The sequence below is a fragment of the Sminthopsis crassicaudata genome, chromosome 4, assembly GCF_048593235.1.
Source record: "Sminthopsis crassicaudata isolate SCR6 chromosome 4, ASM4859323v1, whole genome shotgun sequence".
Classification (NCBI taxonomy): Eukaryota; Metazoa; Chordata; class Mammalia; order Dasyuromorphia; family Dasyuridae; genus Sminthopsis; species Sminthopsis crassicaudata.
The window spans coordinates 400,359,118-400,373,678 of NC_133620.1; the positions used below are offsets into that span (position 1 = coordinate 400,359,118).

General features: G+C 31.5%; 1 protein-coding gene across 12 annotated transcripts in view; it reads left to right on the forward strand.

The window, feature by feature from the left end:
- Positions 1-14,561, forward strand: part of CDC42BPA (CDC42 binding protein kinase alpha) — a 328,754-nt gene that overhangs the window by 264,513 nt on the left and 49,680 nt on the right. For 10 of the 12 annotated variants that reach the window (XM_074262585.1, XM_074262586.1, XM_074262589.1 and 7 more), the window contains 5 exons: positions 1,044-1,163; positions 3,381-3,461; positions 7,168-7,273; positions 11,064-11,200; positions 12,242-12,381. In XM_074262585.1, the coding sequence (XP_074118686.1) occupies positions 1,044-1,163; positions 3,381-3,461; positions 7,168-7,273; positions 11,064-11,200; positions 12,242-12,381 (584 nt within the window). The remainder of the gene's footprint in view (positions 1-1,043; positions 1,164-3,380; positions 3,462-7,167; positions 7,274-11,063; positions 11,201-12,241; positions 12,382-14,561) is intronic. The other 2 variants (XM_074262591.1, XM_074262594.1) reach the window with 1 other exon arrangement.

The following is a 14,561-nucleotide window of genomic DNA, read 5'->3' on the forward strand; positions in this document are numbered from 1 at the left end:
TAAGATATCAGAATAGAACTTTGGTAAAGTTTTCAAAAGTCCTCATAATTTGGTCCAGGTATTTTGAATTAATGTGACTTTTGGAGATGTAAGTAACACCATACACAGAGTACTAAAAATTAATTTCAAAGTATATCTTTGTTTTTCACACTACTGTGTGTCTTGCTGTAGATAATCCAATATTATCTATATATTTTGTATATAGTGTGGTGTTAAAGTATCTTACAAAAATCATCTAAAGAAAAGTATTTTGCAGTGTTCAAAAAAAGATATTAGACATGATTTGAAGTCATATGCCCTGTTATTTTGAGCTAAAGATGGAAATATGAATTGAACCAAGTTTAGGAATCTCTGGTATAGCATTTTGCTTTAGACTTCACTAACATTTATTGTGTTTATCATTCAACCCTTGATCATCCAATTTTCATTTTTTAAGTTATTTTATCATTATAAGAGATTGTCATAAAATTAATCTTTTTTATAAACTTATTTTCATGAATTTATTTTTGATAAATTAAAAAAATAACTAAATCACAAAATCATAATATTAATTTATCCCCTTAAGGATTTTATATACTGAATTTCAACCCAAAACATTCTTGTCAGTTGCAAATATTCCTAAGTAATATATCATTTGCTGCCAATGCAAGCAATGAACACTAGAGATGTTGGTTGGGTTTCTACTGTAGTTACAATATCCAATTTTCAGTGAATTTCTTTATTATATATTCTGCATTTATTCATGAGCTAAATTCCTTTAGGTGTCAGCAAAAATTATATGTGGGATACCCCACAGACAATGCAGTAATAATCTCCAGTTGGGAAAGGGTCACCTGCTCACCTGGTATACTTCACATACTTATCACAAACATATATTTTCCGAAACATCCCTAACAAATATTTATATTATAGTTTTGTTGTCATTTCTTAAGAAACACTATCATGATCATGATTTGATATTGCTAAGAGCAGTGAATTGTTAAAAGTGACTTCTTGGGTGTTTGTTTTTTTTTTTTTTTTTTTTTCCTGACTTGTTTTCCTAGATTGATTCAGTTGAGAACTTTACGTTGTCTAACCCTACTTCACGGAATGAGGAGGTCAAGTCTCACCTCCAGTCAAGGTCCAGGTCTCCTTCCACAGCTAGTGACATTGAACCAATTGAGGTACCTCTCTGGGACTGTTCTGTTCCCTGACCTTTAACTTGTGACCAAAAACAGTAAATCACACCCATTACAAAAAAAGTGAAATTTGTCTCTTTATGTTACCTGTGAGATATAGATATAAATATATAAAACACATAAAGACATTTAGATTTTGTAGTCTAATATAATTTGTCAGTAGTATAGATAGGTGAGAAAAATCAAATAAAGTCATTTATCCCTAAGGCAGACCTTCCTAAATTAGCTATATTTTAACTAGGCACAGTTTAACAATATTACAAGAGGATGAAAAAATGAGAAAATAAGTAGGAGACCAGTGCTACAGTGTTTGATTGCCAAGTGAAAATTTTATAATTTTTTGAAATTAAACCCAAATCCACTAGTATGTATAATTAGTCTTTTTAAAAATGCAGTTACCAAGTCATTCCTGGCTATAAAATACTCAATTATGACTAGAATGGTCAACCAGTATGAATCTGTTTCTTATCCCTTGTTCCAATAATGTAGAAAATATAGCTCTGGGAGTTCCTGATGTGACAAGAGTTTTTTACTCAGCCAGTTGACTTTCTCAACTAATAGTTTAAAAAAAAAAAAAAAAGCACAGGTTACACTTTTGTTTATGCTCTGAAAATGAAAGATGCACATATCGTGCTTATTTTACTTCTTTCTAGTCCTTTCTTGTTAATTCAAATAGGATTTTATTTTGTGATTTCAAGGTTGGATTTGGAGTTCTAATAAAAACAGAGAGTAAATTTGGGAAACTATACAATATAATTGTAGCCATGCCTTAGCCCTGATACATAACCTATCAAGATTTTGTGAAAGCTTTGTGAATCAAACAATCCAGGGTCTCTATTATTTTGGATCATAATATTAGCATATTTTTCATTTGTGTTTTACTTTTTTCTATAATTAATGTAGTATCTCCCATTCAGCTTTTTATGTTAAATTCTGATCTGGGTTTAAGTTGTTTCCCCAGATAATTTCTAATTAAAACCGTGGAAACTAAATTGAGGCTAATTCTAGAATAGAAGGTGTCATTTAATCTTGAGGAGATGCACAATTCCATTTTTCAGACTAAAACAAATTAACTTTTTCATCTGCTGGAGGGTATAATAACCACAGCAAAAAGATTGATCTATTTCTCTCTTAAGAATTCAGTATTCTTTCTAACTAGTCTGGATCTCTTATAATCATTATTTGTCAGCTTCCTTCTCACCTTGCTATCCAAATCAAAAATACTTCCTGATAATTCTTGACTTCTATATCTGCCATTTAATAAGCAGCCTCTGCTTCAAACAATGTGTGCCCTTAGGTAGCAGACAAGAAGATTACCCACTCCACAACTAACAGAGTTCTTGCATTTTGTATAATTAAATAATGAAGAAATATTGTTCATAGCTTCTTATATAAAGCTAAGCCCTGATAATTGATCTAAACCCCTCTACTTGTGACAAAAGTTTCCCATCACTAATATTAATTCCTATACCAAATGTCAACTAATTGCTTTATCATCCCAGTAAATTTATAGCTTATATTTTTATCTTCACATCCATTGTCAGATATATGAAAACATTACTTTTGTGCAAATCAAGTAGTTAGTAGAACAGGAATGTTTAACCTTTTTTGTGTCTCTAGACCCCTTTGGCAAATTGATCTGGTAAAACCTATAGAAACCTATGGAATTATCCTTTCTCAGAATTATGTTTTTAAATGCATAGTATTAAAAAGGAAGTTATTTCTATTTAATTATCTAGTAATTTTTAAAAGTTCATTAATCTAATGTTAAGAATTCTTGACTTAGAGGTTGATTATTGAATTGTCAGTTATTGTTTAGGTGCATCTTGTTAAAAAGAGTTTTTAAAGGTATTAAGGCATTAAAATAGCAAGTGCAAACCAAAACTAAGAATTGCTATCTTCCACTTCATGTAGACTACATTCAGTATCCTTTCAGTTTTATTTTTATGGCTTTTCTTTTGCAAGTCATTTTTTTATATTTCTAGAGTTAATTAAGCAAGTTTTGCTTAACAAATTTATTTATGAATTTTGAAGGCATATGCACAAACTACTTAAAATATGTTTTCATTATATTAATTAGTATGAAATTTGCTTTCCCTAAGGTTTTTTTTAGTTTTCTTCACCTTGGTTTAATCTGGTGATGTTTGAAATGGAGGCTCCATCTCAAGTCATTTATATCTTTTTTTTTTCTCCTGGATTCAGGTTGCAGACCACCCTCCACGTTCAACTCACACACCAACAATGAGATCAGCATATATTGGATCTGGCATCTCTGCACCTAAGGTAGTTAATCTATTCATAAACTGCTTGTTTTTCTGAAAAATGGGAATAGATCTTTTCTAACTTGTACAGTTAACTATGATTTTTGCCACTGATCTCCCTATAGTTATGCACAGTAAAACTCCTTGCAAAATTATTCAGATTGTCCTTTGGAAGCAGAATAGTTTCACATACATAAGTTGCAGGAAAGAATGAATTGGAGCAGCTAGGTAGTGAAGTGGATAGAGTATCAACCCTAAAGTCAGGAGGACCTGAGTGCAAATCTAGTCTCAGACACTTAACACTTCTTAGAAGGAGGATTCTTCTTCCTAGCATTCTTGATTTTGGATGTTTTAACCCCTTCTCAAAAGTACTTAAAATGCTATATAATCTCACAGTCTAAATTATCCTAGTTTTAATATTCTTTGAAATCATATTTTTTGTTGAAATGTCTGATCAGTGAACATGCTGGCCTAATTTAATTTTTTTGGTTCCTATTCACAATTTGGCAGATGTAGTAAAGATGAATGTTAAGACCAAAAAGAAGGAAATAAGGAATTTGAAAAATTATCTGCATGTATTTTTGTATAGCACCCACTCTCAGTGTATAAAAATTAGTTGTTTTATAGAATAAAATGATATAATCAAAATCTTTCATTGTGTTATATTATCTTCCGATGAGTTCAGTAAAATGAATGGAGGAATATATCATTTCCAGCAACACTAATAACTATAACTACATTATTCAGATAGTTGATCACCCACATTTTAAGAATGCTTAAGAGTTTGAATGCCAAATGTATGCTTGCCAAAAAGACTATTTTATAAAGAACTCACACAGGGCAAATACTCACATAGTAGTCAAAAAAATCAATACAAGGATGCTATAAAGGTCTCTCATAAGAACTTTGGAATCAACTGTGTGGTGGAAACACTGGCACAGAATCTCCCAGCATGGCATACCCTCTTCAGAGAAGTTGCTGTGCTCTATGAGCAAAGCAGAATTGAAGTAGCTCAAAAGAAATGCAAGATGTGCAAATGTTCATGTGGACTATTTGTGCCCAACCTGTGATAGAGTATTCTGAGATCATATTGGTCTGATCAGTTACAGTGGGACAACTGTATGTAACTTGGCTCTTAACATAGTAATATCATTTTAATCCTTTTTAAGAACAAATATACAAACAAACCAACAACTGCCAAAATAGTCTAATTTTTTTCTCCTAACCAGAGAATTTTGATTTAGAGCTCTATTTTCTTTAATTAGATCTAAAGATAATGAATATGTGAAGCTATTTTGGGGCATTGTGCAAATTATTGTTGTTCAATTTTATCATTCATATGTCTCTATTACTTTTGTTGCAAGGATACTTTGAATTTTCATTCACAGAAGAGAAAATAAATGAAATATTTTTTTCCTTGAGCAGACGAACTGATACTTTTAAAGTTTTAATCAATTTCTGATAAATTTATGTATTCACTTTAAACCTGTGTAAAATATTTAAATAGTTGAAAGAGATTAATTAGGTTTTTAGCAAGTTTTTAACTTATTAATAAGATGTATTATAATGTGCTTGACTTCACATAAAGGATAAAAATGAAAACTATTTGATGTAATGTTGAGCAAGAAACAATATATCTAAAATTATATTGTTCATATAATTATCATTTTTCATGTTAGCTTAAAAGCATGACATAAGCATGTCTTACATAGCCTTATATCCTTTCAACTGATTCTTTTAAATAAAAGTTATAAAAGCTCATCTCAAGCTTTAAAAGGCCCAGATATAGATTGGAAAGCATTGTGTCATTGTAGAAAGGACACCAAGCTGAAAGCCAGAAAAAAGGAAGTGATAGTTCTGCCTTGATATACCCTCTTTCCCTTTCCCAGCTTTCTTATTTGAACAAGGTTATGTGAAAGATGTCTTTAGTGCCTTAGATAGAGATATCTAGAGGGGATGACAGAGGAGTAGAGGCAATTGGTGGCATAGGCTCAGGTCAGGAAGACCTGGGTTAACATCTGGCTTTGGACACTTGCCAAAGCTGCATAACCTGAGGCAAGTCACTCAACTGTTGTTTGCCTTAGTTTCCTCATCTATAAAATAAGCTTAATAATAGCACCACAGAATTGTTATGATGATCTAATTGTCTGATTTTCTATTTTAAAATATCAAAAAGTGCTTAGTATAGTGCCTAGCATATAATTGACACTATATAAATATTTATACTCTACTCCTATTCCCCTAACCTTTCTGAAACTGCCATATGCTCCAAGATTAAAGTTTCTCTGGTAAGAAGAGAAAAGCTACACCCTTCTTATATTTTGTTCTTCTTTTATTGGTACGTGGGTTATACACTAAAGAGGAAGAGGATAGAATTTATTTGTAACCTAGATTTCAAAACTTTCAATATTCCTTTTTATTTCTTTGTTGTTTTGTGAAATCTAAGAATTGTACTGGAATAAAAATGAAAGTTTCTATTTGATTTCTCCAAATAATCATTCCCAGCTTTTTCACCTAAACTGCATATAGGTGAAACTATTTTTTGGCTGGAAAAGACTGCTATATTATATAGAAGAAAAAGAATAAACCCCCAAACTGTTTATTCTTTATCCTTTCAAAAATAAAAGCTGTTCATCAACATATTTCCTTAATTTGGAAAGAATGGAGAACCAATTCAATTGCAAATCTACCCTGACTTTTACACATAGATAAATTAATAAAGACAGAAGAAACTTTTGAACTATCCCATTTCTAGTTTTAAAAAAATGATATGGTGCCATTTATCTCTAATTTTAACAGGAATACAAGTGTTATCTCCCTTATCTCCATTATTACCTTCTTCTAAAGGGAAGAACAGATTTGAAAAGTGTTATTTGACTTTGGTACTATAAAATGAATATAGTCAGTTTATCATACAAATAAAAAATTTGAAACTCCTTTTTTAATTTTGTCCCTCAAGCTAAGGTTTACAGTTATTTTAAGCTTCTAGTGTGGGTTTTTTTTTGTCAAAAATTATAAATGCAAAAAAAAGTATATAAGATAGATTTTCAAAGTCAATTCTGAAGAAAGAATAGAAAAGTAAAGTAATGAAATAGAAAGAATACTGAAACTGTCATCTGGAGAAGCTTGGGTAGTAATCCTGGTTCTGATACTGATTAGCCAAATAATGCTGGCTGAGTCATTCAGTGTTATGAACTTCAGATCTCTTGCTAAAATGGGAATGATAACATGCACTCCCTATTACACAGCATTTTGAGAAGGAAAACACTTGAGAAACCAGAGAACATCACTGAAATATAAGCTATAAATACTAACAAACTGTAATTTTAACTCGTAAAAAGCACATCCATTATGATTGTCAGATTTGTCTATAAAATATTTGAACTTTCTTAATGTGCTTTCTTTTCCAAGACTATAATAATGAAGAATTCATAAACATTGCTGTTTTCTTAAGCGATTTTCTTGGTGTGCTATAAATTACATGTGACCCAGTGTCTAGGATATGGTAGAGATAGGGACTAGATCTGTGATTACATTGCTTTAAAGAATTTCTTGTCACCATTGAAGGGTGGCATTTTTTTTTCCCCGAATTGCTTATAACACTTAAGATGAGCATGCTAAGGAGAGAAACACATTCTATTTGTATGTAAGATGATGATATAAAAAATGCATTTACCTTGTCACAAAAATAACTGTCAACATAAGCTTTTTATCTATTTGTTTTATAGCCAAAGGCCCACCAGTTTGTAGTAAAATCCTTTAATACTCCTACCAAATGTAATCAGTGCACATCTCTGATGGTTGGTTTGATAAGACAAGGCTGTGCTTGTGAAGGTAAGAATGGAGAGGGGGAGAAATGGAAATTTATATTTATATTTATAGCTGAAAGTGTTATTCAAACAACTTTATTCTGTTAAATCTTGAAGGTATTGGTCTTCATTAAAATCATTTATTTCGTTTTTCTATTTCAATTCAGATATTTTGGGAACAATCATAGTAATTTGCTGAATGAACCTCTATTTTAATCTATTTCCATTATTTAGGAAAAATAGAAAGGTAATTCTTAATAACTAAGAATTATCTAAGAATTTTGTTTCCTATTTCTTAACACTCATTGGAAAGAATCCATAGTTCAGAAGCCACATGCCTTTATGACATACAAAAAATGAAAGATTTTCTTTGCTCATTTTAATATTCATTTTGAGTTTAACTTCAACCAGGGCATAAAAGGACATACTACAATACATATTCAGATGGACTAAATATTTTCCATTAATAATAGATTTTTTTTTAATTTTCAGAATACATGCAAAGATAGTTCAGTTCTGCAAAACACTGTTCCAAATTTTTCTCCTTCCCCCTCCCCTAGACAGCAAGCAATGCAATATATGTTAAACATGTACAGTTCTTCTCTACATATTTCTACATTTATCATGTTGCATAAGAAAAATAAGATCAAAAAGGGAAAAAAGCAAGCAAACAACAACAAAAAAGGTGAAGATAATATGTTGTGTCCACATTCAGTCTCCATAGTTCTCTGTTTGGAGGCAGATGTCTCTCTCCATCATATCTATTGGATTGGCTTGATTCACCTCATTGTTGAAAAGAGCCCAGTCCCTCACAGTTGATCATCACATAATCTTTTAGTTATCATGTACAATCTTCTCTTGGTTCTACTTACTTCATTTGGCATCGGTTCATGTAAGTCTCTCCAGGCCTTTCTGAAATGATCCTACTTGTCATTTTTTATAGAACAATAATATTCCATAATATTCATATCTCATTCAGCCATTCCTCATCTGATGGGCATCCATTCAGTTTCCAGTTTCTTGCCTCTACAAAGAGGACTGCCACAAACATTTTTGCACATGTGGGTCCCTTTCTCTCCTTTAAGATCTTTTTGGGACACAGGCCCAGCAGAGACACTACTGGATTAAAGGGTATGCACAGTCTGATGGCCCTCTCCAGAATGGTTGGATCTGTTCACACCACCACCAACACTATATTAGTTGGATTAAATATTTCTCATTGCTTTTTGTGGTCTGGTGACATTAGATAAAATTTATGTGTCTTAGGGTCAATTTTTTTCTCTTAGGAATATCTCTGAAGTTATAATAGAATTCAGTAGAAGACAAATTATTCATTTTATAATATTATCAGGTATATTTCAGATAACTCTTTACAAAAACCTCTTTCTTTAAATGTGGCCTACACAATGGGAAGGGGATATGAAAAGGGAGGAGGGTGATAGAAGAGAGCATATATTTGGGGGGAAGGGGTGATCAGAAGCAAAACGCTTTTGAAGAGGGAGAGGGTGAGAGGAAAGAATAGAATACATTGGGGAAATACAGTTAGCAATAGTAATTATAAAAAAGAATTTTGAAGCACATTTCTCTAATGAAGGCAATATTTCTTAAATATATAGGGAACTGAGTCATATGCATTTTTTTAAAAAAAGCCATTCCCCAGTTGAAAAATTATCAAAATATATGATCTATGCCCAGAGGCTAAAAAAATCATGCATACTCTTTGAAAATTACATATCTAATTAAAGAGATTGGCAAGCATATTATTTTTAATAAGTTAAAATATAAAATTACCCCATGTCATGTAAATCTCAAATTTACATAATCTATTCATGCTTGATACACTTAGAGGGAAAAAAAAAACAACACCATTGCTTTATAGGGATATAAAATGTCATTTTCATAGAGATGTGTATGTCAAGAATGAATCACTTTAACAGTACCATTACTAGGCATGTATCCCAAGAGAAATATTTTTTTGAAAAGGAAAAGGATCAATGTGTATAAAAATATTTGTGACAGCTCTTTTCTTAGGGCAAAGAGTTAGAAATTGAATGGCTGCCTATCAATTGAGGAATGGCTGAATAAGTGTGATACTATTGTTATATATTGTTATATAAGAAATGATGAGCAGGATGGTCTCAGAAAAAATCTGGAAAATCCTCCATAAGTTCATGAAAAATGAAATGTACTACGTACAAAGTAATAGCAATGTTATGGGTTGATCATGTGTGAATGACTGCTCTTCTCAGAAATACATTGATCTAAAAATTACTGTGAAGGGCTTACAATGAAGAAATGCTATCCATACTCAAAGAAAGAACTGATTGTGCCTGAATATAGGTGGAAGCATACCTTTTTTTACTTTATTTTTCTCGAGTGTTTTTTTTTTTTTTTTTTTTTTTTTTTTTTTTTTTGAGGGGAAGAGATCTATGTTTTCTCAACATAACTTTATGGAATATTTTGTATAATTTCACATATGCCTTCTCAATTGAGGTGAGGAAGGGAGAAAATCTGGATGTCAAAGTTTTAAAACAAATGAAAAAATTGTTTTACATGTCACTGAGAAAACTAGAATATTTTTAAAAATAAATGTTACTTGCATACTGTGGCAATGTTGACACATCATAACAGCTGCTATAATTTGTTAACTGATATTTTTACTGTTCTAATTCGATGAATTGTAACCTACGCTTTTACTTTTGGTATCAGTTAGCAAATAATTATTAAGCACCTACTATGTACTCAGTCTGTTACAACTTTATACATTATAGATTACTAAAAAAGAATGCTGACAGGCTAGAATTATCTATTAAGTGCAATGTGGTAGCATCATACATGTATACTATTTTTTGAGCCCATGAGTTCTAAGTTACATTTGGCTGTGCTAACTGAATGTCAACATTAAGTTCAGCACTGGCATGATGAGCCTTCAAGAGCCAGGAGGCCACCAGGTTGACTAAGGAAGAGCATAACTACCTAAGTTATAAACAGAGCAGATCAAATTTGCTCTGCCAATAAGTAGTAGAATTACTACAAGTAATTGCGCACTTGTGGCCTGGGCAAAATGGGAAGAGCCAGAATTTTTTAAATTAAAAACAAAAAAAGATCTAACATGAAACCTTACTCAAGTTTGATATATTTTTGTGTCCACACTGTTTATAATAAAGAGCTCAAAGTACTAGGATTATTTAAAAGTAATACTCATTTTTGTAGTTATTATGTTTATTCTTTATATTTAGTGCATAGTGAAATACAAGAGAATTCTTTGTGTATCTCCTTTCTTTGCTTCTAAACTAATTTTTTAGAGAACATTGCTTCAGGAACTCATTTATAGGTAAAGTAAATTATTGAAGATGACAAAACTGCTTCACTGATTTTAATGTTAATTTGCTCTTGGCATACACATTTCTATAACAGTATCTCTGAAGGAATAGATTTCTTTTCCCTTAAGTGTATCAAGCATGAATAAATCATGTAAATATGAGATTTATGTGATACTGGGCAGTTATTTTAGATTTTAATTTATTAAATATATGCATGTTAATCACTTTAATCAGATCTGTAGTAATTGTGTTAGGAATGTATAATAATCATAATAATAATAGTATTAGGAATATTATCACCACCATTGAAATTTTACTAACAAACAAATATATGATTTTCTGGAAGTCATAAATTAGTCAATCACTAAAAATGATCAAGGTAAAAACAGATATGGTAATGTACTTAGGATAGTGTCTTACATATACTAGGAATGTACTTGCTGCTTCAATTAATAAGGGTATTATCACATTTCATTTTTTTCTTTTAATAAGTATGTGGATTCTCATGTCATGTTACCTGTGCGGACAAAGCGCCAGCATTTTGCCCAATTCCTCCTGAACAAACAAAAGCCCCTCTAGGAATAGATCCGCAAAAAGGAGTTGGAACAGCATATGAAGGCCACGTAAGGGTAAGTGTTATTGGTTTAGGGAAAGGAAAACATTAATAAAAAAGTTAAAATTAAAATCAAATTCTACCACCTTTTATTCAGAATACTTTTCATAGATAACAAGTGGCAAAACTGACAATTGAGTTTCTAAGTTTACCTTCCAGAGCAGACATGTGAAGGAGGGAAATAATACTGTTGATTACCTGATACTGATTATTGTAATGTCCGGGTTAACTTTCTGGAGGGCCTTGGGACCAGCCTTGGCCTCAGCAGAATAATCACCACCAGAATAGTCAGGAATAAAGTCCAAAGTTTTTATTGTCTCCTTTAGTTTCTCAGTCTGCGCCGGCAGTCTGCATATCTCAATCTTTGACTTCGGTCTGACTCTGACCTCTAAAATACTCTATTACAATTACATCAATTCATCATATTGAGTATAAGTCAATCATTATATCACTAGGGAACCATTATCTCATCAATTCCACTGAGTTAATATCTTGTAAGATTACGTCAGTCATACTGAGTCTTAAGTATACCTTTTCAGAATTTCTGCCCTCTACAGATTATGTTTTATTGAATATTTTAGTAACTTATTTTTTCATGTTTTATTCTTTTCATTTGTTACTAATTTGGAAAAAGTCAAAACTATATTCATCTGTGGCAGTCAGCACAGGGGGAGCTCACCTCAGTCTTCCTTTGGGGAGAAAATATACATTGGCCTTTGGTAGGAGAAAGTAGATCATGAAGATATCTCAAAATTTCTACTCTAGAAAAAGTTGAACACTTAGAGAAAAAGGATGATGCTGCTATAGAGTGTGGAGCTGGGCCTGGGAGACCAGGAGGCCAGTGATGGAGTGGGAGCAGAGGGAAGCCTGCCATGCTTAGCAAGCACAGAGCTGGGCAGGAGAATCCTCCTCCAGGAGAGCTCTTGGAGCTCTCTGGACCTGTCTCAGTACCAGCTCTGGTGAAAGGGAGCGTGGAATTTCTATTAGCTTTGTATCTTATGAATTTCATGACTCTGTGTTTGATATTTTCTCTTCCTTTTTTCAACCAACATTAAAGGTTCCCAAACCGGCTGGAGTGAAGAAAGGTTGGCAGAGAGCATTGGCTGTGGTTTGTGACTTCAAACTCTTTCTATATGATATAGCTGAAGGAAAAGCCTCCCAGCCCAGTGTGGTAGTCAATCAAGTGATTGATATGAGGTAAGTTTAGAAGGTGAAAATGTTTTTCACCACAATAAAATAGAAATGCAAAGTATGACTTAATAAGATTCCGTCATTGCTTTCTTCTTTGTATATATTTATAGTTATAAAATTTTGCCTAAACTCTGCTTTGGTTGCAACTTGTAAATTTTTAAAATCCTGATTCATTAATAACCTTTTCTTAAAACAGTATGATATTAAAGTCAGAAAAGCTGGGTTCAATCCTTCCTCTGACATTATACTGTCTGTATGACCTTGGACACTTAGTCTTTCTGGGTCTCTATTCCTTAATCTGTACTGAAAGGAATTGCAATAGATGAAACTACAAGATACTTTCTAGCTCTAAATCTATGATACTATGATCTTACATAATTATTTGTTGTTTCTATGATTTGTTCATTGACTTACTCATTCTTTAGTTTCCACATAAGTCTGAAAACATTTCAGGTGAAAGGGGTACTTTGAAGTCCCCAACAATTAATTTTTTTTTGTCTATTGCTACTTATATTAGCAATAGAAGAAAGGAAAAGAAAATGAAAATAGGATTTGTAAAATAGCTGAAAAAGTATTTCTTTAAAGTGAAAACTAAGTATCATATGCAAACCTTAGATGTACTCTAAGGTTTAACCAGAAGTGAAAGCAAGGCTGCCCACTCTCCTCACTATTATATGACATAGTTCTATAAATGTTAGCAATAAGACAAAAGATAAATTAAAGGTATTAAGATAAGTTAAGAGGAAATAAAACTATTTGATATGATATTTTACTTAGAAAAACCTAAGAAATCATCAAAAATACTAATTGAGACAATAGCTTCAAGCAACCTTTCAGGCAATGAAATAACCACACAAATCAAAAGCACTTACATATAACAATAACAAAATTCAAGAAGTAATAATCAAAAGAAAAATCTCATTTAAAATAGCTTTTTAAAAATTTAGGAGTTTTTCCTTCAAAGCACATCAAATATGTCCTATTACACAATACTCTTTAAAGGAATAAAGAACAAGGAATGTCCAAGTGCCTGTGGTTCAGCCATGCCTATGTAAGAAAAAAGACATACTGCCAAAGTTAATTTACAGTTTTAATGCTTTTCAATCTAACTACATAAAGGATATTTTACAGAACTTGATAAAATATTAACATTTATTTGGAGAAATAAAAGATCTGTAATATCAAGAGAAATAGTGAAAAAGGCAGGGGTAAAAGGAGAATAGCATTTTCAGGTCTCACATTATATGATAAAGCTGTAGCCATCACTATCATTGAATGTTGGTCAAAAAATAAGAGAAGTAGTTTGTAGAAACTAGAGACAAGATAAAATCAAAAACAATAGAATTCAATAATCTGGTTTTCAGTAATTATAAAGCATAAAATTGCATAAGAAATAATAGGAATAGGCAGTTTTTCTATGTAGTCATACAAAAAATGCTCAAGATCATTATTGATTAGAGAAATGCAAATTCAGACAACTTTGAAATATCATCTTACACCTATCAGATTGACTAAAATAATAAATGCCCTTAGTTAGGAAATGACTAAACAAGTTGTTGTGTATTATTATGATGCACCCTAACTGTGATTGATGTAAGAATAATGAGTTGATAATAAAAAATATGGAAATTCTTGGACCTGGGAAGGAAGATGCTATCCACCTGCAGAACTTATAAATAGAAATATGTATAACATGGTCTTACATATATATATGTAGATTATTGTTTAATTGTACCTTTCTCTAAGGTGGAGTGAGAAGAGGGAGAAAAAAATAAATAAAAATTACATAGCAGAGAACAAAAGAAAACTTAACAGGAAGCTCAGCAAAGTTGGATTGCTTTGAAAACTGTGTAGTACTTATTACCTAGTTGTCATTTTTTGAAATACAGTCTGAAATGGAAATTTATGATTTTATATAGAAATCTCTCTTTTTTTGTTCTGCCATGTACATGGAAATTTTCCCTTTTTTTAATTTTGCATTTAAGTTTAAAATGCATAAAAAAAATTTTAAATTACTTGTAAAATTGAATGGCCAACAAGGAATGGGATGGATCTCAGAAAAATCTTGGTAATATAAAAACTAAATATCAACAAGAATGTGTTTTGAAATAATGAAGCATATTCAATCACATTGCTCTCACTGAAAATACTGTAAGTAAAATTATTTTTAAGAAAAACAAAAATGG